The sequence below is a fragment of the Aythya fuligula genome, chromosome Z (genome assembly GCF_009819795.1).
Source record: "Aythya fuligula isolate bAytFul2 chromosome Z, bAytFul2.pri, whole genome shotgun sequence".
Classification (NCBI taxonomy): Eukaryota; Metazoa; Chordata; class Aves; order Anseriformes; family Anatidae; genus Aythya; species Aythya fuligula.
The window spans coordinates 26,449,204-26,473,363 of NC_045593.1; the positions used below are offsets into that span (position 1 = coordinate 26,449,204).

At 36.5% G+C, this 24,160-nt stretch overlaps 1 protein-coding gene across 3 annotated transcripts in view; it reads right to left on the reverse strand.

The window, feature by feature from the left end:
- Positions 1 to 5,984: 5,984 nt before the first annotated feature.
- Positions 5,985 to 24,160, reverse strand: part of POLK (DNA polymerase kappa) — a 33,417-nt gene continuing 15,241 nt past the window's right edge. For all 3 annotated transcript variants that reach the window (XM_032206031.1, XM_032206032.1, XM_032206030.1), the window contains 12 exons: positions 20,211 to 20,363; positions 19,721 to 19,852; positions 17,830 to 17,983; positions 16,198 to 16,413; positions 14,268 to 14,392; positions 13,930 to 14,096; positions 12,590 to 12,622; positions 10,588 to 10,684; positions 9,319 to 9,490; positions 7,520 to 8,476; positions 6,373 to 6,424; positions 5,985 to 6,250 (listed from right to left, as the gene is read on the reverse strand). In XM_032206031.1, the coding sequence (XP_032061922.1) occupies positions 6,166 to 6,250; positions 6,373 to 6,424; positions 7,520 to 8,476; positions 9,319 to 9,490; positions 10,588 to 10,684; positions 12,590 to 12,622; positions 13,930 to 14,096; positions 14,268 to 14,392; positions 16,198 to 16,413; positions 17,830 to 17,983; positions 19,721 to 19,852; positions 20,211 to 20,363 (2,343 nt within the window). In that variant the 3' untranslated portion in view covers positions 5,985 to 6,165. The remainder of the gene's footprint in view (positions 6,251 to 6,372; positions 6,425 to 7,519; positions 8,477 to 9,318; positions 9,491 to 10,587; positions 10,685 to 12,589; positions 12,623 to 13,929; positions 14,097 to 14,267; positions 14,393 to 16,197; positions 16,414 to 17,829; positions 17,984 to 19,720; positions 19,853 to 20,210; positions 20,364 to 24,160) is intronic.

The window sequence follows — 24,160 nt, forward strand, 5'->3', positions numbered from 1 at the left end:
GACTCAAGCACACCCAGCCAGGCTGCAGGCAGCAGCACACCATTGCCCAGCCACATCAGCCCAGCTTCCACCAGATTCGGCCTTTCCAGAAGGCCCTTTTGTTGCTCTCAAAGTTATTCTGTGTTAGGACAGGGTTAGTGGATCGCAGACACCCCCGCAAGCATGGCATGCTCTGGGGATGCAAGAGACCGGGGCGCTTCTGGCAGGAATCTGAGCAGAAATGTGCACATTGTAGCAGAAACAGTTGTAATTAATCCAGTCACAAGAGTTTCAGTTAATTTTCACGCAGAAAACACTGTTGCTCATCTTTGTCTAGGTCTAGCAAAATCAATCAGTAAAATCATCAAATCAATCAGTAAAATCACCAAAGGCTCAGTTTTAGTGAACTGACATAATCTATCTAATCAGAAAATTCTGTTTATCTTGAATTCCAGATCGATATTTACCTTGGTTTGCTTAAACAGATTATTTCATTTCATGTAGGTAATCATTACCTGAAATAGGGCATAAAAATTGCTGACTTTTAATGTGAGTGACTAAGTTAAATTTTACTTTAAAATTAGTGTCTGTTATTGCTGACATTTAAAATAAAATATCAGAAAAGTAGCCCAAGGAACACAGAACTATTATTCCTCTGCCTTACACAATTGAAGACATTGAGTTCCTTCACTATAATTTTCTTTTTTTTTTTTGTAATTAAATTACAGTCTTAACCTCTGAGATTATTTGTGTCCACAGCAAATTTAACCTGAACGACTCAAAAGTTTGTCCATCAAGCAAAGTCTGGTGATGTGGTTTAACTCAGCAGGCAGCTCAGCAGAGCACACAGCTGTTCCCTCACTCCTCTCACCACTGGAATGAGGGAGAGAATTGAGGGGGGAAAATAAATAAATAAATAAGTTTAATATGGAAGGGAGGGGAGGGAAATAAAATTTTAAAAGGGAAAGAATACCCAAAAGCAGCGATGCACCACTCAATTTCTCACCACCAGCTGACTGATCGCAGCCAGTCCCCGAGCAATGGCAGCCCTGTGTCCCCTCCCAGCTTCGGGTGCACCCCCAGCCGGAGAAGCAGAAAAGACCGTGACACTGTGTGAGCATAATTCAGCTCTCTTCACCTTTGAACATCTTTAATAGAGTCACATACACCTGGAACTAACTAGACAATTATTTTTTTTTGTCAGTACTTGCAGTACATAAATGTTATTCAGCCAAAAATTAAAACAAACAAACAAACAAACAAACAAATAAATAAATAAAATAAAGTGTGAAAACAAACCCAGATTAGAAAGAACAAACAACTGTTTTAGCTATAGCTGAATCATAGAGATTTCACTTTTACTTGCTTCCTGTGAGTCAAACATTCCAGTGTAACTTCTTAAGAGGAAGAGGTTTATTTCTGTGTGATGACTGGGCTGGTAATACAGATCCCCTGTTCGGAACATTAATCCTCCTTTTCAAAATGGCACAACTTTTGAATTACTCGGTTCACCTCACACAACCGGCCCAAAGTAGGAAACATGAATCCTTAAACCAGGACCATAATTTTACATATAGCCTGGTAAAAACAGCTGTCAGTTCCAGGTTCTAATTACTATCTGTCGTGGTTCCGCTCGAGTGGGCAGCCGAGCTCCACCACAGCCGCTCTCTCACTCCCCCTCCTCAAAGAGGAATGGGGAGAAAATATGTGAAAAGGGCTCAAGGGTTGAGATAAGGATGAGAAAATCACGCAATAATTATTGTAACGGGCAAAACAGACTCAGCATAAGAAGATAGGAAGATTTATTGCTCATTACTAACAAGCTAGAGAAGTGAGAAACAAAGGAAAGAAACCAAAAGCACCTTCCCCTCCATCCACCCTTTTCCACCTCCTCCCCCTGAGCGGCGCAGGGGAACGGGGGAATGGGGGTTATGGTCAGTCTACAGCACTTCTTCTCTGCCGCTCCTTCTCGGTCACTCTCGTCCCCTGTGCTGTGGGGTCCCACCCACGGGGTGCAGTCCTTGATGAACTGATCCGGCGTGGGCTTCCCACAGGCAGCAGCTCTTCCAGAACTGCTCCAGATATGGGTCCGTACCACGGGGTCCATCCCTCAGGAGAAAACTGCTCCAACCTGGCTCCCCCACGGGCAGCAGCTCCTGCCAGGTCACCTGCTCCTGCGTGGGCTCCTCTCCACGGGCTACAGGTCCGGCCCGGAGTCTGCTCCAGCAGGGGTCTTCCACAGGCAGCAGCCTCCGTCGGTGCAGGGCCACCTGCTCCACCGTGGTCTCCTCCACGGGCTGCAGCGTGGAACCCTGCTCCACCGTGGTACTCCATGGGCTGCAGGGGGACATCCTGCTTCACCATGGTCCTCACCACAGGCCGCAGGGGACTTCTGCTCCGGCGCCTGGAGTACCTCTCCCCCTCCCTCTACACTGACCTTGGCACCTGCAAGGCCGTTTCTCACTGCTCTCTCCCTCCCAGCTGCTGTGTGGTGCAGCGTTTTTTTTTTCCCATCTTAAATATGCTCTCACAGAGGCGCAAAACAACATCGCTTATTGGCTCGGCTCTGGAAAACAATGGGGCCCTTCCCAAACATGGGGCAGCTTCTAGATCCTTCTCACAGAAACCACCCCTATGGCCCCCTGCTACCAAAACCTTGCCACATAAACCCACTACACTATCAGATAATCTTATTTCACAGCATATCCATGTTCTCCTACCCGTCCCAGTACAGCTATATTTTATGCTCTCAGACTTCGCAAATAGCAAATTCTTTACCCACTTCCTTGACTCTTTCAAAGGGCCCCACAGCAACCTGCATAAACGGCTGGCGCAGAATCCATAATAAAGTGTGGACAAAGGGACTATTGGAACATCTCCTTCACTTTTACGTGGTGCACGAATTGTTGGCCTGGGCAACCACAGCGCCTTGCAGTTGCGCTCACTCCTCTCTTCATCTCTTATGGTTACAGCTACCTGTTGCAGCTTGCTTTTCCTTAGAAGTACTGCTTAGAACAATGAAGCAAGGAGGCCCAGTCTCAACAGGTGCCCACTTACACAAACAGAAAAAAGCAAAGGTATGGCAGAACCATACCTCAGAACACCAGCTGGACAACAAACTCGGGCATCTGCAGGCTGCTCCCCTAGACTGATACAATCTCTTGCTTGGATATACATACTGCAATGTGAGACAGAGACAAGGATAAACTCTGTAATAACGCCAAAATGGATCAAGTTAATGGCAGAGCAATCCAAGCCCAAACTCTGCGCTGCTGATGTTCCCACCTGTAGAATTACTGCCACTTCAAAGTGGAACTTCAGCAACTTTAAGAACAAAATGTCATACCCAAAAGTATTTATGTATTCCTATCAGGTACATTTCCAGCAATAAAGATTTTGAGATACCCAGGCCAGACAACTAATAAACAAAATGGGTCATTGTGACATCTGGCAGTAAGACACTCTGTATACAAGTATTTCACAACCTGTGAGTGAATAAAGATACTACGACAGCAGGAAACATTATATAGGAGAATGCTACTCTACAGTCTAAATTTTTAGGTACTGAGATTTACAAGATAAACTCAAGCAAGTTGTTCTTAGAGTCATCTCCGTGTCTGTCCCACTTATAGAAAAACTTACTCCTTCCCTGCAAATAAATGCTTTGGTCAAAGCATATGCTGCCCGCATTCTTTTCCTCAGAAGTGGTGGACAGAAGAACATTAAGATCAGAGAAGTTTACACTACAGACAAATTCTCATCTGCAGCCATCCTAGAGCATCCATGTGTTTCAGGACTGTGAATGCAGCAAGTATGGAATGGTTCTCAAAGGAAATACTTCACAAATTGTTAGACACAGGCAAGCTATAAAGACTTTCCAGATGCTAATGAAAGCAGATTTTAAGTTAAAGTTAAGTTAAGTTATTACCAATAGAGAAAAACAGTGACAGAAAAATCCAGAACAAACATATTGCTTACACAGTTTTCTCCACAAGAACTCGGAAGAAAAAAAACACATCACAGAAGTTTCTAATCCTGAACTGAAGGACTTCTTCAGATAAAAACAGTAATAAACGTGGTATAAGAAATCACAAAGAATATAAATACAGTTCTGAGTTACAAAGATGCTTTAGTAGAAGAATCTCACCAGCCACTTTCTGTATACATACAGAATGTATACCTTTCCAAATACCTTTCCAAAAAGTGTATTTTATACACATCTCAAAAGACGAGACATTCCTGGCTTTAGAATTATAATGTGAGCTTTATTTCCATATTAACTTTAACACACTCCATGATTTTAACTTTATGATATTCAAAGATAAATCTATGACACCTTTTTTAGAAAAAATGATAAAACCACTTCCCAGGCTAAGCCAGTCCAGCTTCATTTGTTCAAGCACATAAAGGCGTTTCCTTCTTTTGCTGAGTAACGCACATGTAAAATTAAAAATTTTAAACATATGCACACAATGACAAGATAACATTCAGACTCTACACTTTATTGAATTAGAGAGATTTAAATCAATAGAAGGACAGGTGCTCACTATCTAAACTGCAGTGGTAGCTTAAATCATTGCTCCCTCTGTTGCATTTATGTCTTCCATACCAGAATTTTCCAGCTCCCACCTCTGTCAGCAGAACAGCTAAATGCTGATTGCTCATTGACCTTGTTTAGACAAAGTTGACTGTCTCAGCCTACAGAGTAGTCTGAACTAGATCAACTAATTTGGCCCAAAGCAGATTAGAGAGCACTGAATTCAAATAACAGAGCTGCAGGTACAGTGGCATCTGGCAAACAGAGATGAGCAGGTGGAGATAGTGAAATCATTCCAACAAGTTTGAAAGTGAAAAAGTACATTCTGAACTTAGCCTGAGCATACCAGGGAAGACATTTGTTTGCTTTAAAAAACATACAAACACCAAGGTAATACCCATAAAGTTAAGCAACAGGATAGACACTTCAATTGTAGCAATTTTAAAGATTATCCCATTAAAAAAAATTATATTTCATCAAAGGTTTATCATTGCATAAATTCTAAGAAAGCTATCATCATAAATTATTATAATAAAATGTCTACATTTAAGCATATTGGTGTAAACAGAATATCTATACAGAGTACTTTAAGTATTTGCACTTTACAGTTTCCTCCTTACATATGTAATATTCATAAAATATCATGTATTCAAAAATAAAAAATAATTATAAATATAGTTAAACAATAAGTTTTCTTCATTTCAGCATCTTGTATATTTATAAATTACTCATATTATTATTATTATTACATATTTACTTATAGTAAATTTAGTCCCACTGACAGGTACCAATTTAACGACTGAAAAGAAAATTGAAGTTCTCAGTCTCCTTGGAAAGGACAAGGATCAAACAGCCTTTGTTTGACTTTCTTTGAAGACATCCTTTTTCCATCATCTGGTTTATTAATATTTTTAGTATCAGCGAAGTCATCCGGCATCTCACCACAGTAAGCTCTTTACGGTTGGTCCATCACCTCTTACTGAAGTCATTTTCAGTGACAACAATGAAAGCTTGACCATGCCCTGAAATATTGATCTTTTTTTTTTTGAAGCTGCAAGACTAATCAGTTTTTGTGTCCACTGACAAATCAGACATTCATAAGATCTGAAATCAAGCAACTCAGCTCTTTTGTGTTATCACACAGCTAGTAACACAAATTAATTTTGCCATGTCCAACTCTCTGCCTTGCAGAGAGGATGGCAGGTCAGATCTAGGAAAAGGGCCATCAGCAAGCACCATGTGGCGCCCTAGCTAATGACTCCTACTTTCCTGGGAGCTTGCCCTGCAGACTTTCTCCATGGCAGCTCTAATAAACCTGTTCCATTGCAAAGGCAATTCATGAGACTGCTGCTGACTCTAACAAAGTTTTACATATTCAGTATAAACAAAGTGCTAGCAGATTTCAATTCTCAGAAACTGAAAAAAAAAAAAAAAAAAGGTATTTTTTTCAAAATAATTAAATGACCTCAGTTGTATCTCTTCTTCAGCTTCAAACATAATATTCTTTTTGCACAGGCATCACAGGTATGCAATGGCTCCTGTGTGAATCCAGCTAGATTCTACATGAATCCAGCCTACCACCAATGCTAAATTAATTTTCAGTCTTAAAATGCTATGAAATACTTCATATGGAGGATGATGTCACACAGTCATTTAAAAAACATTTCAATTGTATGCTTGGAATTGCTTGACTTGGCTTTTTTCGATACTGACTGTGAAGTTGTTAATCCAGACCTATAGAGGGAAAAAAAAAGAAAAGGAAAAATATACATTTATACAACTTTAACATGGATTTTTTTTTAAACTTGATTATTTTAAAATATGAGTTGAATACTCAGTTTCCAGAATACCCTTACCTTTTTGTTCCTTGCAATGGATTTGTGCACTGCGGTCCTCTGCTTAAAGCTCCTGAAGAGTAATTGGGAACAACCAAAATAAATTACTTTAGTAAAGAAAGAATGATGCAGAAGTTACATACATAGCAGAACATTTAAAAGAACAGTTTTGGATGAGGTTTTTTCTTCCCATTTTTTTTTTCTGATACTACCCAAACTGAATTTGTCTTAAGGCGCAGATGACATTTTATTATCTGCAGTTTAAGTACTGTAATTTCTCTTAATTTTCTTTTCTTTTTTAAGAGGGAAAAACAAAACAAAACAAAACACTTTAATTTATTGAATTCTAAGTGATTAACTTGAACCTTGTAGTTTTCAGAAATATTTTAGCATAATGGAGTTGATTTTCAAGGTGGTTATTGCAAACTATTTTTTTCTTTATCCTGTAGGGGAAAAAATCTTTGCCAATAGGAGACTTTATTTAAAATAGTCTGTTTGCACATGTAAAACAATACTACTTCTGAAATTTGCTTTGTAAAATATTTGTACTGTAATTCTTAACTGTGTTCTAGCATTTCCTGATATAAAGCTCCCAAGTTAAATTAGGAACAAGGTACTTCAAACAGATAGTTAAATAACTCCATGTGTCCTACAATCTGGCCAAAGGTTAACCCCTCATCAAAAAAAAAAAAAAAAAGGATGAAAAGCTTGGTTTCAATTTCTTGCCTTTATGGTTTAGTACACAACTTGTTTTTGCTAGTACATAAATGGAACTATTTTGTCAACTAAATCTCTTAAATGATCCAGGTTAAAAATATTTTCACTGACTTTCACCTAAATATCAGTGGGCTTACAAACACCATTCTGATTATGATGGGAGAGGAGAACAGACACAGCATTCACAGAGATGATCAGTAATTCCTGTGCTACCATTGCTGCAAATGAGGATGCGCTGTGTAACTACCTCTCTTATAAAGCTAGTTTATCAGAAAAACTGATTTAATATTTTTTAAACAGAAGCGTTTTCTCTTACACAGACCTTACTCCAATTAGCTTGTTGTAAAAACATCCAAGTCCTGAAAAGCTCAAAGTGTACCACTACCAAATTATTGCCATTACGCAGGAAGATAATTTGAATAACCAAATCCATCTTAATGTGCATACTCACCAGCTCTGTTTAAATTTTCCGTATCACGAGTCTTAGCAGGACAATTATTTTTTTCTGTCAGCTCCTGGATAATGCCTTTATTTAAGCAGACATCTACATGTCTGTTAAATGACATAAGACTGGTGGTTTTCTGTTCTGAATTACAAACTGGACAAACAAGAACATTGTCTTCTTTGGCTTCAAAGTAACAGGATGAACTAGTCTCTTCTGTATGTTCTGTCTCTCCAAAATGTTCTGCATCCTCTTGTGAAGTTCTTTTGGGAAAGAGACACTGTTTTATACATGCGTTTCTAGCAATAGCACTGAGATCACCAGGCTGTCTTTCTCTGTGAGATTTATCAGATATTATCTGAGTGAATCTCTCTGTGCAATTGCTAGCAGAGTTGTCAGGTGCACTTGCTGATTGGCCTGTTCCTCCTAATTGATTCATTTTATTTTTTTTACAAGCTTCAACATTTTCATTTTTACAATGTGGAAAAAAGTTAAGTGTATCTTCTCCTGAATTGTCAATCTTTGATATTTTCACAGTACCTTTAACATGACTCCCAGCAAGGCACTCATCAATATGCCTATTAAGCTCTTCCAAATTAGTACTGCTTTGCTCCTCAAAACAAACAGGGCAGGTGAAGATCTCACACACATCGGAATTTTGTAAGTCGGTGATCTTGTTTGTTTCTTCCACAAAATTTGCTGTTGATTTTATATCATGAAAGAGCTGCTTACCTACGTTTTCGTTTGGAACAACATTATCACATTTGAATTGCCTTGCAGCTCGCTTTTTATCAAAAAAACTCCCTCTAGAAGATGCTTCTGAATTTTTTGTGAAATTTTCATGGTTGGATTTCCCTGGCTGAAGCCTAAGAAAAACATTTCCTTTCCCTGATTTTAAGAAGCTTGTAATGCTTTTTTGTTGGTATTTCTTCTCTTCTTCACTTAGAAATCCTGATACTCGTACACCTAATGATGAAAAACAAAGTTATACATTATAATACCAATTTTATGAAAAATTGATAATTAACATTTTTGAGATGTATGCAACCACTCAATAAAAATGCATTTTTCCTCTAAACAGAAGCTATAGTACTTGCAAATGCTAACAATGGATCACATGGTCCACACAATTTTATCAGACCTGTAGACCTACCCAACATTATTATTAATTTCAATACCCACAAAGTGTTAACTAATTGCACCATAAAGTGAGGCTATAAACTTAACAGTTATGTAGAATTCAGTCTGAAAGACAGTTTTGCATCAGGTTTCCACATCAATTTTTTTTTTTCTTCAGCACATTCTGATACTACAACTATGGTTTATATAACACTAAATGGTTCAAACAAGAGAATATATAAGCACCTGAAATGTACAGGTCTTAGATTCAAAACACAGAGTTTACTTCTGGCAGAATTTTTCAAATTTCTTTCAGAACATGGTACCTTTAAATTTAAGCACTTTTATTTAAAACATTCGTTTCTGAAGGAGGTTACATATAGGAACTAATTGCTGCTGTAGTGCAAAGCAGATTTTTTTAAGGCAGCAGAATTAACAACTGCAATGAGGTAAGGTTCTCTCTCATGTCAGCATGTATGTTGTTCCAAGGCTATCAGGGGGTAAGAAAGGTAGAACCTCAATTAGCAAAACATTCTAATCACTGTTCAGCACTCCAAAGCTGTTTCACTTTGCAAAAAACACTAGGGTAATGGAGAAAGGGTAAAACCACTTACAACAGTTTTACTTTAGAGTATAGTCTATTACTTTGATTCATAATAAGATCTAGTTCTTAAAAGGAAGAGTTTTACCCATAAGTCTTATCCTTAAAGGTTGAGGAGCAACGCTATCAATTTCTGTTCCTAACAACTCCTTAGCAACAGCATATATTTCCTCCTCGGTAGAAACAGAGGACAGCACTGTTGAAGCTCTTGTTTTTACTTCGAAGTTCACATTCTTTAGCTTCAAGGTAACAGTTTTACCCTATGAAGAAAAAAAAAAAAAGTTACACATATAGTATATGGCACAGAAACAATTATTATGTAGCATCTATGTAAGCATCTTAAAGCCATAGTCAAGACTTTGTGCTTATCTGTGTACAGCAAGGGGTACTGCCAAAAATTTGACTGTAAGATTTTGCACTTGCTGTTAAACTGCTGCCAAAGTCAGATTCTCTAAACTGGGTCATTTGGCAACGGTCCCTGGCAGACCATCTGCCAACAGCTCTTGTTCAATAGATTTCATGCTCTGGCTACAGTCACAACTTCTATTCTATCAACCAAAAATTACTTCCTCACTTGGAAACTTTCAGTGCCAGATATCTTAATTTTTCTGGGAAAATTACTAAGGATGTATAAGTGATATCCAATTAAGGATCCACTGAAAACTTCCTCCCCCATTGTGCTAGCAAACCAACACACAACATCTATGTATAGCATAGATATTCCCCTGGCAACACCTTCAGAAATGTTTGTGTTACTTAGCATGTCCATCCAAATGCAAATAAACAGCACTCCTTTTGCTCTGGTGCCTTTGCAAGCTTATCACTTTGTTGTTCTTTTTTTGATTTCCCTCTTAACCTGACATTTTTTGAGAATATTTTATGTCAGAAGAGGACTAATAAGAATTCTTTCAGGTCTCAACAAATGTTATTCCTTGGTTTACCATGAAAACCTCTATGGCAAATATGAACTGTTCTTTCCAGAAAAAAACAAACAGAAACTTGGGAGAAGGAATACAAGGGCTGTTCGTACCATTCATACCACTTAATGGTATGAATAAATCACTTCCAAGTTTGGGACGTGAGCTCTTTAAACTAGACTACTATTGATTGGATCCTACATGAAGACACGAGGGAAACAGTGTTTTAGATACACTAGGATTACATGATTGACCAGAGCACAGCCATCTAACAAACTCAAAATGCTGTCTAACACATTCTATCTGCAAATTAAATAAATTAATCTTCTGATGATAGATTGCATGGTATGATCCTGATGAAAGCATTCATGCTAATACTACATTTTATCAGCTTGAGTGCAAAGTGTTGTCCCTTTACCAGTAAACAGAACAATAAATACCTTAAGTCCCTCTTTCTGTAACTCTTGAGCAAGGTCTCTGCAGAGTTCTTGACACAAGCTGTATTGATCTTCTGCTGTGTTAATTTCACTGAATGTCCTAAGATAAGAGTAAAGTCTTTTTCAGAATGAATTTTAAAGCTTGTTCAGTGATTGCCATCTAAAAAGTTGTCTTGAACAGTTAAACAAATCTACATTAGAAGAGTTGGTTTGAATTTCCTTTGAGTTTCCTCAAAAGGAAAAATTAATATTAATACAAATATTGTACAAAAAGATTTATGCTCATTTATGTGCTTCAAAATATTTCCAAACCCTTCAAATAATGAAATAATACAGCAGATCAACTTTTCATGCAGTAGTTGAAAATGTGTAAGATTCAAGGTCATTAATGCTTAAATATTTGCAAGGGAGAATACTAACACCAACTGTGAATTCATGGAGGTAGCCAAGTAATTTGTATGTAATCTCCTTTGTACACTGCTGTGCAACATCATAAGAAAGAAAGGATTAGAAAGTCAACATCAGAGCCAAGTGTCAGAAATAAATATTGCAGATGCTAAGAAAAAGATGCCAGCTACAATAATTATGGATAGCTATAGAGGAGTAAAAACTAGCTTTCTGCCAAATATGTTGCTAACTGCCTTTGCTTCTCATCAGGGGAATTATGGTATTATTTTTTATTAATGCATCTGCTTTTTAGGAATAACATAAAGGGAAAAGCAACACCTTCAGTGAGCAGTGGTTTCAAGTGAAGTTGGAATCAAAACTTAAAGCTGTCAGATGCTTTTGGAAAAGTCTCACAGATACACTGTTTCATGCCAGGGTTGACATTTATTTATATTTATGAGTGTAAAGTCCCTATAGTTACACTGATTTTCACGTCTCAAAGTTATATTCAAGTTTACAAGATCACATTGCAAAGTCATCCTCCAGTATGATTCACATTCTCCTAAGAATGTTTGCATGCTGCCAAACTAGCAGGCTGAGTATTTCACTTTAGGTCCATTATCCAAAGAGCAACTGAAGTTATACCAGCAACAATGCAGTGATTAACAATGCAGCATTGCAAGGCTGCAGTATATGGGAAGTTGTAAGAGTTGTAAATTTGGAAGGGGCAGTACAGAGAGAGTGTTCTTTCAGGACCATCTCTTCACCCCATATAAACTAGTTCCATAATCCAGGCAGCCCACTGATGTCTCTAGTCTAAACCCATCTCTCTCAGGAGATGGAAGGAAGGAAAAACCAGAGAAGTACAACAGACTGCCCAGATTATCTGTTGGCCTTCAAACCAGAACAACACTACAGCTATAAATGTATCAGCTCTGGTGGAACCAAACCCTACTGTGCTTAAGCTGCCCAAAACTATTCTGTCTCAATAAGAATATGAATCTTATCTGCTTTTCTGAGATGAGTGTAGAGATAATTATTACAGCTCTCTACAGATTCTCATTGAAGAAAAACTTCTTTCCAGAAGACCACTTTTAAACACTGCCATACATTCCCTTCTTAACGGAAGTTACATTGCTAAGAAGTTGTTAGGGAATGTAACAATTTCAGTTATCCATGCAAAATTAGCGCCTTCAAATCTGCATTACACTAGACTTGCTATCTACGTGACTGCAGGCTATTAGATAATGTTAGCATTAAATGGAAGCATACAAAAAATTAAAGCCCTTATGTATTTTCACCCTACATTATGGCATAAAGACTACTTTGAAGCATTAAAAACATGAGAAGCAGATGAGGAGAAAAGAAAACACACAAACACACAAAAGAAAACACACAAACTAACAGGAGTAAATTCCTAATATTCTGAAGCCAAGGGTGGGGAAGAAAAAAAAAAGCCTGAATCAGATGTAGTGAGCTTGGTGTACACACGGTGAGCTTTTTAACACATGTAAATATACAGTGAAATTATATGGCTAACAAAACCATACATTAATGGGCATTAATTAAGTTTAGTGATTAATATACTTTTTTTTTTTCCAATATTAAAAAGGTGTACCTTTCAGTGCTCCTACTTTTTCTTTCTCCATCCCTTTAAAGAGAAAAACAAATTAATAAACTCACTTTACCTCAAACTTATCTTTTCAATGAACTGAGACAGCCAATCATACTTCAATAAATAATGGCAAATGTTTATAGAAAATCTGGATGCTAACTTTTTCTGCAAATCTTGTACACTGAGTTTGATTGAGTACAAAGGATATATATGTATGTATTTTTAATAAAATAACCTACTGAAGATGTAACAAAGACATAGATCAGATGTCAGTAAAAATTAATAGCTTACAAAATAAATCTGCTCTCTCTTATCAGATGGAAACACTTAACAACAAAACTAAAAATCCTATACTATCTCACCTTGGTATAACTGAAGTACAGCTATTAAAATCCCAAACATACTATGCATATTTGAATATTTGTTTATCCAAGGAATTAATTTGCATTCTGTCTAAATTACTGCTCATGCTAAAGGTGATGTGCTAATACATTTTTTTTTCTCCTCCTTCCAGTTTTAATTAGCATCCCTTAAAAATGGTTCTGTATTTAAGGATTTCCTTAGAGCATTTTCTTTGTATGTCCTTTTATTTACATTTTTTTTCCTTCTTCAGAAATAACAAATTTGATATCCTTAGATTTTCATAAAAGCTTGTCAAAGACAATGACCATAAGACAAACCATTTGCTGAGAACTCATATGTTCATATGTCAAGGGCTTGCTTTTTCCACATTAAAAATCACTGAAATCAAGTTATTGCTAATAAAAGTCAAACAAAGAAAACAATTTTTTTAGACCACAACATTAAAAATGTGTTTTCCTTAACAGCGATAACCTTGGCTTCTGACATGCTCCTTTTGTTATTATATTACTTTTTTAAAAATACAGTGGGAGATTTCTCAGACTGTATAACACCTAATAAAAAAAAAAAATCAATATCTGTTATATTTATAGATGAAACAGGACTGAACATCTCAGCTTTGGATAAATAACTCATTTCTCTTTAGATACTCTGATAATTTTGAGGTTATCCTAAATGATACTGACTTGATCTCTTGATATACACTTATTCACTACTTCTCTGATGGGAGTTTTGGATTTCATATTTTAGACATTCCTGTTACACTAAACAGCTAAACATTAAAAGCAAAATTTTTTATCTTAGCCATAAGTATAACAATATTGTTTGTCAGAGACCTAAGGAGAACACAATTAAACATTCATAATATTCATAATTTTTTTTTGGTCATAAAATGTGTCTTAAAATGTACAGTGTGCAACACACACAAGGGAACAGTTAGTGAGACGTAAACACAGGAAACAATAAACAAAAACAAAGCATACTTTTCCAAATGTGTGGACCCCAACCCAAGGGAGATATCCAAGAAATTACGCCAAGATGCTTCCGAAAAAAGAAGAGAAAGCAGTGCCCTCTGCTGGTAAAGTTCTGAGCAAGTCACAATTCCAAGTGCTTTTAACATCTTCTCTGTTACTTTTCCTATGCCTGGCACCTGGAAAAAAAAATCATTAAAATTAGAAACTTCACATTTGTGTGTCCAATACCAAAAACAATTAAATCAAACAATACCGGTCAGGTTACTTAGAAAAATATATTTCTTCAGTGAAAATCTTTCATTTAGAATACAAAGGAACATAATGATAAACATCATGATTTCTCCTACCTTTCTAATGGGCAAATCTTTTATGAAGTCTAGCACAGCTTGTCTCTCCGGAAATATTCTGCATTGCCCATTAGGTTTATTACGATCACTGCACATTTTTGCTAACATTGTATTCGGAGCTATTCCTTAAAAACAAAGAAATAAAAAACATTTTTAAAAAATAAAAGACAAAATTTAAATAATTCAGTATTTAAGAGCACTAGAATAGCCTACATATTCAGAAAAGGCAAAAGAACAGTAACTAATGATAACAAGATTTGTTAAAATCCAGCAAAAAAAATTTGTAATGTGAGAACATAGATACATATGGTAGTTTAAACATACTTGATGTATCAGATAAAGTGTGCCTACTATTTTGAGACAGTCAGGGTAACAAAACATGCACATGTCATCAGTCACAAGGGATTAAATAACAAGTGTTTTAAAAATACCTCAAGCTAAATGGTTGAACAATTTTATGATGGTGATTATAGTAAGACAAAGGAAATACCTGTAACAATAGTTATAATAAACTTCAGTGTGATGGAGATTTTTTCTTACAGCTCAGTAAAAATACTACAGCAATTTTGGCAAAATTTACCAAACTAGTCTTTTGCAGACTACCACTGCTGAAATTATTTAGAATTAAAAAATGCATAAATATTGCAAAGTTTAAGGCCTTTATGACAGCCAGTTTGGAAATTAATACAGCCCCATCTTCTCAGCATTTTAAGACAGATGACTACACAACAATGAGCTGTCTCAAGTTTTCAAACTGAGACAACATTAGGGGGGTTGGACCTGATGATCTTTTGAGGTCCCTTCCAACCCCTTCAGTTCTGTGGTTCTGTGATTTCACTGATGCTGTTCAGAAGGAATAAGGAGGTGTTACTCCTTTCTGTTGAAACAACCGGCCCAACAAATGAACTATGGAATTGGTTAGCAAACAAAACAGTATTACTGTAAAACAGCCCTAGTGGTCTAAAGTTTTATTTGCTTCTTGTTATAATTGTCAAGATGGCAGAAGTAATTCTATTTTATTATCACTTATCAGTATTCTTCAATTAGCCTTCTAACCATTTTTGGTTTAGGGGCATAAAATCCCTGATGCACTTATAAAAGCTGTATCTGGTTTCTAAACAGGAACTTCTCCTCAGGAAGAGGACAAGAATTTCATAAGAACAAAAATAAGAACATTTCAGAAGAACAACATTATTTTGCCACCATTCATGAAGTAACACATAGGGCATTTAATCTGCTTCCACCTACTATCCATTCCTTTACCTCTGCTTAATTTGAAATTTCCCTTGCCTTCCACAACTGCTAAGAACGTACTCTTTTTTATTTTTATTAGGGATCTAATCCAGATTATCATCACAACAGTTGAGACTTACAGGTAGGTTGTCTGAAGACAAAAGACAGAAAACTGATATGGTTAAATATTAAAAAGCTACTGAATATTTTATTAACTTCAATACATCTAATTCTCCAAGAACTAGCTTTTTAATGAATTTCAATACTGTATTAAGCAAGGAATAGTGTGGGAAAACTGTTAGAAGTAGCAATATGCATCTAATATTCAAACTAACAACAGTTTAGCAATTGGTTACAGATTACAACCACAAGCTTATGGATACAACTTACAGGAGGCACTAAAACAAGTACCACCAGTGCTAAGATTAGCTCCCAAACCCCCTGGTCACTTCTTCTACAGTACTTCTAATTCAATAAAGTTATGACTGTTTCTATGATTAAAAAAATAGGAATGGCTTTGATAGCCATAAAATTTCTTGAAAAACCTGAAAATCAGTCTTTACAGACATTCAAAGGGGACATATTTCTATGCAACACAATACTGTGGCAATGCTTATTTCTTGTGCTTCTAATGCCCTCTGAGATGACTGTAGAAGACACTGTGGAAATAGAAAGCATTATTTATGTGTTTGAATACCTGCACTAGCAGTCAGTTGAGTTTTCTGTTCAATCCTAAAGCGAATTTCTTTCACAGCTTCCTCTGCAGTAGTTCCAAAGACAATTGAATTTTCCAGTGACTGATCTTTTTGTCCAGGGTGGTCATCCATCAGAGGAGTGTTGTCTTCAAAGAGCACAGGTGAAGAAGAGTATCCATCTTCATTCAGTTTGCCAGACACATTTATATCCTCTTTATCTAGGTTACACAGAAAAACAAACAAATTAATCCGTCCATATACAGCACATACTTTATTGATTTTCCTTCTGCTGTGATGAAAATGGGTTGATTATCAATTTTATTTTTTCAGTTTGAAAAAAACATGTATGATTATTTAGATAAAATGATCACATTGTGACTCTCCTTTCTTCAAATGAAAACACAACTGCTTTGTTCTTAATATGATTTAAATTTGGCTGAGACTGGAACAATTGGCTAGGAGATTGGACTTCATTTCCAGAGAATCATCAAGGTTTAATGGCTTGTTGCTGCAACAGCAGAAAATCATCACAATTTTGGCATTACTTTTGTTTCATCAGGGTGAAGTCCAGATGCTTCCTTTTTGTGGAAATAAAAATCCTTTGCACAAATTTCTTCAATATTTTCCAAAGATATTAGAATTCTGGAATATCTGATTCTAGAACGAGCAAACTGGCAAGCTTCTCAGCTGCAGTCATTGTAGAACAAGGACCATCAGCAACCCTTTGTCAGACTCTATAAACTTTACTATTACAATTCCACATTACCCATGTTGCATGTGCTCCAAAAGAACACAGATTACAGAAGTATGAAGAAGCATATGACTATGTATCAGTGATACTTGTTTTGTAAAGACAATGCCAGTTTGTTTCTTTCTATTCAGCTAATGTTTTTCAGCACAGTATCCTTCATTATCCTCTTAATGGCTATCTGGATCATTTTTGAATATTGATAATACAAATGTTCCAGTTCAATCGACTTCAATCAACTACTTGCATGACTCCTTTTTTATTATTCCCAATTGGATACACAGTTGTGGGTGTGGATCCAACTCCATCTTATAGAGCCATATGAGATCCAGTCATATTTTAAGCATTACTGTACTTCTGCAGTGCTCGTTTCTTCACACATCTTTAGTCTTGTATAATCATGTAAATAGAGCTTACACACGCTGTTTTTGCAAACAATTTCTCATATTTCTGATGCACAGGATTCACTGTACTATTCTAGAATACACTTTGGTGAATTACAAATTAACATTAGAACAATAAATTTACTTACTCTATACCTCCTTAAGTCAAAAGATCATTAGATTATTATTGCTACTTATTTGCAAAATTGTTATGTTCAATTGTAAAGACAAAATACTTATCTAAAACATGTAATTGGGTATAATAAATCTAGTACCACTTTTCACACATATGCATTTAAGAGTTAAAAAAAAATCTCACCTCTAAATCCTAATCATCATTAGCATGGCACAGGTGACTGGTACAGAAATTAACCTCTAACCTAACAAATAATAGGTAGATAGTGCATGGACAAATTACATCCAGACTTAAATACATGTATTTTAATGGGTACAGTTTATCTGAAACATATGTTATATGCATGAACAGAGAGTATTTTGCATACCCTTTTCAGCAGTGCTTTCTGTTCTGAAAAAGAATCTTCTCTTATCTTCAGGCCAGTTCAGTCTTTCCTCCAAGTGCTCAGTTATATTCAGGTAGGCTTCATCTAGACCCATAGGCATAAACTGGGGATCATATTCAGCCAGTATTTCTCTAACCTTCATAAACGATAGAGAAAGTTTAAAACCTTGTTGATGTAAACGCAGATTTTGACACACAACTATTAGGTGAACAGATGTACTCTGAAACTTCAAGATGACTAATTGATATTAAAACCATTTACAGAACAAATAATTTTGTGAAATAGAAAAATTATGGTACTACTTCTCTCAAGTAGCAAGATATTAATCATAGGCAAGATGGGGGGTCAGAGCACTGTATTTTACTGCATTGGTCACTAAGCTCAATGACTAAGCTCTTAACAAGACACCAGGTTCACAGCCACTGCAGTAACCACCTGAACAAAACTCCAGGGATCTAGGAAACCAGCAGAACCTCAGAATGAGCATGAGCTGATTTACCCATCTGCGCACTGTCTGTCAGACATCAGATATGTAAGATAAGACAATCTACGTCTTAAATTACATTCAAATGAAAGTTACAGCCAGTGGTTTAGAGCACTGGTCAGTGCCACTGGCAAACTTACCAGAAAATCTTTAATGCTGAATACATCCTCCAAAAAGACAAAATATTAAATTTAACAGAATAAAATTTCTACTTTTTCCCCCTTCTGCCTTCCCCTCCAACTTTTTTTTTTTTTTTTTTTTTAAGGAGGAAAAATTGACTGCATCATGTTTTCCTTACCAGTTTTGGTCAAATTCTTAGGTATCACAACATTTGATCATGTGCACCTCATCTCTCTGCACATGATTACTATTAGGATTCACTGTTCAGCTTTTAATGACAAAATGAAGCTTATTTAGTTTGCAATCCAAATCCCAAGAGAAGAGCATAAATATAAACACAAAACAACTATAATTTTTAATACTTTACCCCCAAGCAACAAATGAAGCATGTATCATGAGATCCAAGATTATTAACAAGTTCAAATCTATTCTGAAAGAGTAACATTTATACACACTTTCTGAAGATGGAAGTGAGAAGAATCAAATTCAACTAAAATTAGTCAGTAGCTTACTTTAATTTATGTAAAGAGATTGAGGCTTCGTAAAAGTAAATATATAAATACATCTTGGCATAATTGTATTGAAATGAAGGAACTTGTAACATGCATGAATTTAAGATCTACAAAATATTTTTATTTTCTTTCCTTTTTTTGTTTAAACATGATTTTTTTGTATGCTAAATATTTCTCCTTGTTCTAAGTAAAGCTACTTGCATTTAACCAAGATGCAACTTCTTTTCTCCCTAAATGTTTGCACTTTAAGTTCCTTCTTTTAGGACAAATGAATCTGCATCTTGAACTCAAAAATGCTCTTGGCCTCTCTCTTCAGTAATTAGCATTTTAAATGATGATTATATATTATATATAATTATTACCTCTATGTTGCTTATGTACATGCAGCTTCCTAATAATTAGATTACATGCCATGATTTTGAAATTTTAAGAATAACAGGTCTCAACTGGTACCACTAGCTCATTACACAGTTTTGAAGATTACTATCTTTATCGCTACTGATTTCATTAAAACTGCAGCAGAGTTGAACATAATGAAAAACATCTCCTGTCCCAAAAGCACCCATGTTTTGTTTAACTTATGTTCAAATCCATGTCACTGAAGAATTTAACATTTAAACCAACATTTAAGTTAACATTTAAACTAAACATTCTGTCTGTTCTGTTAAGCTACTACTTTTTATGGTATCTAAACTGGTGAAGTCTAAAACAAAGTACATTCATATTTGGTTAGAGTGTTTTCATTTTCCAGACTTACCTCTTTACTCACTTTGTCGTATTTTTCAAAGTTTAATGGTACTATAGTTAAATGTGGACACAGCTTTTTAGCAATAAATCCAGGCATGGCTGCACGTACACCAAATCTCCTAGCGTGATAGTTTGAAGTAGACTTAGGAGAGAAGAAGTAAGTTCAGTGTTATCAAGTTTTGCTCTTTTAAGTTTAGTGTTAAATAATCAAGTCCTAATCATGTAACTCCACACAAAAAAGACTGGCAAGGTTGAGAATTAATACAGATTTTTCCCCTTTGTCTGCTTACATCCTTTAAAAGTTTATCAGTACACTTTCTACCAAAAAATAAAATCCAGCTTACATGGCATAAGAATAGCCAGTTCATCTACTATTTCTTATTTCTTTCCACAGTCATAACATTTCTAACAGTGTCATTATATGATGCTATTATTGCATGTTATTATGCTTGAAATTCATGCAAGTGATTTCTGTATTATAGCTTAACATTTGGCCTTACCAACATACTCATTGATCCCACTGCAATAGGCTTTTCCTTTAGCTCTGGTTTGTCTCTCATTTCCACAGCTGCATAGAAGGCATCCATATCAATGTGTACAATAGTACAGCTAAGGTTACGGCTCTGTTCCAGTTCCATCACAAGTCTGTCCACCTGAACAAAATAAACCAGTAATTAAAAAGCTATAAACCTTGCAGACGTGTAACAGTACAGATGATCCTAAAGACTTATAAAAAAAAAAAAAAAAAAAGTTGTTTCTGGTGACACTTGCTCTCAGAGAGAATACTGGTATAGCAAATGGTACAAAAAAAAACAAAACAACTCACATGAAAAAATATGCCACCTGATTTAGACAGAAACTTGATAAGACCCACTGAAGATGCAGCTTTAGCTACTGTGATGCAAGTTGTTAAAAAGAAAAACACAAAACACCTGAAAATATGTTAACGGAACGTGAATTTCCAACACCTAACTGATGCTACACACTTCAGAAAATTGGCTCAGACATGAAGAAAAGACCAGCAACTCAAAGAGCAGAACCATCTATCTTCATCAAAAAAAAAGGTCTTGAACAAGCAAGTTCACATACTGGTAAGAAAGTTAATTACCTCATAAAATTCACCAGCATTTGTTACAGGAATATATATAAGGCTCGATTGTTAGCAAAATTGTTAAGTGACTTTTGAAGATAAGATCATACACAGAATACTGCTTTTCTCTCCAAGAGTTAAAGATAAATCTCCTATTAGTAGACTGTGAGCTTGATCAGTTTCATGGTGTTCTGATCAGCAGCATACAGATCTCTCCACAAAAACAAACTTATTGTGCCTCTTATTTTATTTGTATTCTTTTACTAATAAGCTTGTAGATCTTGTGTTTGTTTCTGAAATCTGTGTTTCTTTTGACTATGAATGAGGTATGAAGCAAGCACTGCTAGAAACTATGAGTGCATTACCTAAATCAGTAGGCCTTAAATTTTTTGTTAAGATCATAGAATCACAGGGACCCACAAGGATCACTGAGTCCAACTCCTGAGTCTCCAAAGGGCAACACAAAAAAAATCAGACTACATGTCTGTGAGTGTGTTCCAAACACTTCTTGAACTCTGTCAGGCTCGGTGCCATGCCCACTGCCCTGGGGAGCCTGTCCCAGTGCCTGACCACCCTCTGGGTGCAGACCCTTTCCCTAACCCCCAGCCTGACCCTCCCCTGTCCCAGCTCCATGCCGTTCCCTCGGGTCCTGTCGCTGTCCCCAGAGAGCAGAGCTCAGCGCCTGCCCCTCCGCTCCCCTTGTGAAGAAGCTGTAAACCACAATCCTCCCCTCAGTCTGCTCTGCTCTGAGCTGAACAACCCAAAGTGACATCAGACACTCCTCATTTGTCTTCCCCTCTAGACTCTTCACCATCCTCATAGCCCTCCTTTGGGCACTCTAATAATTTTATGTCCTTCTGGCATTGTGGCACGTAGTGCTCATGGTGAGGCCGCCCAGCGCAGAGCAGAGCAGGACAATCCCTTCCCCCACCAGCTGGCAGTGCTGGGCCTGGTGCACCCCAGGGTACGGTTGCCCCTCCTGGCTGCCAGGGCACACTGCTGGCTCCTGTTCAGCTTGCTGTTGACCAGAAACCCCAGACCCCTTCCTGCAGGGCTGATCTCCAGCCTCTCATCCCCCAGTCTGTATATACAACCAGGATTGCCCCTTCCCAGCTGCAGAATCTGACATTTGCTCTTGTTAAGCTTCGTATTGTTGGCAATTGCCCAGCTGTCTAATTTGTTCAGATCTCTCTGCAAGGCCTCACCACCCTCGACAGATTCAACTGCTCCACCCCATTTGGTATCGTTCATGAACGCTCAAAAAACCTTCAAGTCCTTCATCCAAATAGTTTATGAAAACACTGAAGAGGACTGGTCCTAAAATGGAGCCCTGGAGAACCTCACTAGTGACACATTGCCAGCCTGATATAAACCCATTTACAAGAACCCTCTGGGCCTGACTGTCAGCCAATTGTTCACACATCTCATTATGCTTTTTGTTAGCACCACACACAGTTCTCAGCAAAAGAGAAAGTATCAAAAAAAAAAAAAAAAAAAAAAAAAAAAAAAAAAAAAGAACAAAGTGCTATCTTACTGTGATTATCCAGCCACACTAATGGCTATGCTAACCTCTATTTACACAAACAAAAGGTTGCTGTTGATAGCAATGAGCTTCAGGCACACCAGAGCTCAAGAAACACCCATGGCAAAATGGGACAGAAGTAAAAGGACACTCACACACATTCATGGCACTAAGGTACCACTGCAGAAACATCTCTGGCTCAACTGCAATGAGTTTATGATCTGAAAAGAAATATTTATGTGCAATTTGCACAGTTACTTGAAGAGTTACCTTATTATTTCTTGGCAGAGCAGCTTAATTAAACAAAAACCACCTAATCTAAAATCTCATCCTTTGACGTTGAATACACTGAACACAGACAGGCAACTATGTATGTCCCAACTGAATTGCTGAAAAAGTCTTTTCTCTGGTTTGCTCCAAATTCACTTGAGTAGTGAACTGGGGCCTCAGATTAGGCTGTTACATGTAGAAGAGTACGCCGTGCTCCCTGAGGCCGAGAAAACTGGTTTAGAAAGATTAAGGGCCCAAGTGGAAAGTGCTGCTGGCAAGCCATTCAAATAACACAAAAAGCCAACTATTCACATGATACATATGGAAGAAGAAGCTTCTTCCATTCTTCTTTCACTTAAATCCTTCTGAACAAAGCTTATTTTCTTTACACTACAAATTCATCAAGAGTTCAAGTCACCCTGTTATCGTGGAAAGCATCCTTTTGTTTTTAAATTATATTTTGCAAAGCATTCTAGGCTATTTGTAAATTCAAATTACTTTAATGAAGTACTTTACTGTCAATCTCTATTCCAGCGACTTAATTTCTGTATTTCAATTTATCACATTTATAACAAACTTTTTTGCTTTTACTCCCCCTTGTATTCCTAACATGATACATAATAATCAGATACCATATCAGTCTAAAGAATGAACGAAAATGATCTAAATAGAAATATGAAAATGTAACATCAGTAACAGTGATTGATTAAAGTAATATGCCGGAACAAAAGACACCTAGACTTACTCAGAGAATCCTGTGCAAATCTGTCTCTAGTAGGGCAAAAAAAAAGCTATGAAAAGCTCTTAGAGGCAAGCCAGGTAGAGAAGTTTTTAAAAGTTGCTTTCAATTTTCCTTTGCAGGTAAAAAAAGACAACATTTTTCAATTATTATATTTTACTTTCTAGGCTAGATCAAAAAAATACTAAAATGTATGACCTGTACGTATAAGTTTAATTTTGCCTATAGTTACTTGTATACAATTTAAAGAGTAACCTCTCATTCTTTACCTTATGCAAAATACAAGTTTTCTATCATAATTTGCTTTATCAAAGAAATATATGAAAGGATTATTCAAAATCTTTTATATCTTTAAAAGCATTTGACAAGATGAAGAGATAACAAATAATGATACTACTTTTTTTTTTTTTTTTTTTTTTAATAATGATTGTATGATGTCATACAGTATATTATTTCCTTTGGGAGAGAATGGCATTCATTAGGAAAACTTCAAACTATTGCTTGCCACACATAGACTCTAGTGGTGAGAAAGACAGCATTCATGCTACTGTTCCCCTATGTAACCTGGATTTTCTCAAAAAAAATCCAGTATGTGGGAACTTTGTCGTGGGTTCATTTTTACATCACAGCACTTGCATTGACTGCCATCTTAGGAAGCCGTATCTCAATCTCTAACCATCCTACAAACACAACTTGACCTGAAGATGAAAACTTGCAGCACTCACGTTTACAGACAACTATGTAATTCCAGAGTATCTCCCACTTATAAACCATAAGAGAACAAATTCTCTCACACTATATCAGGAGGTAGTACTGAAACAAAGAGTTG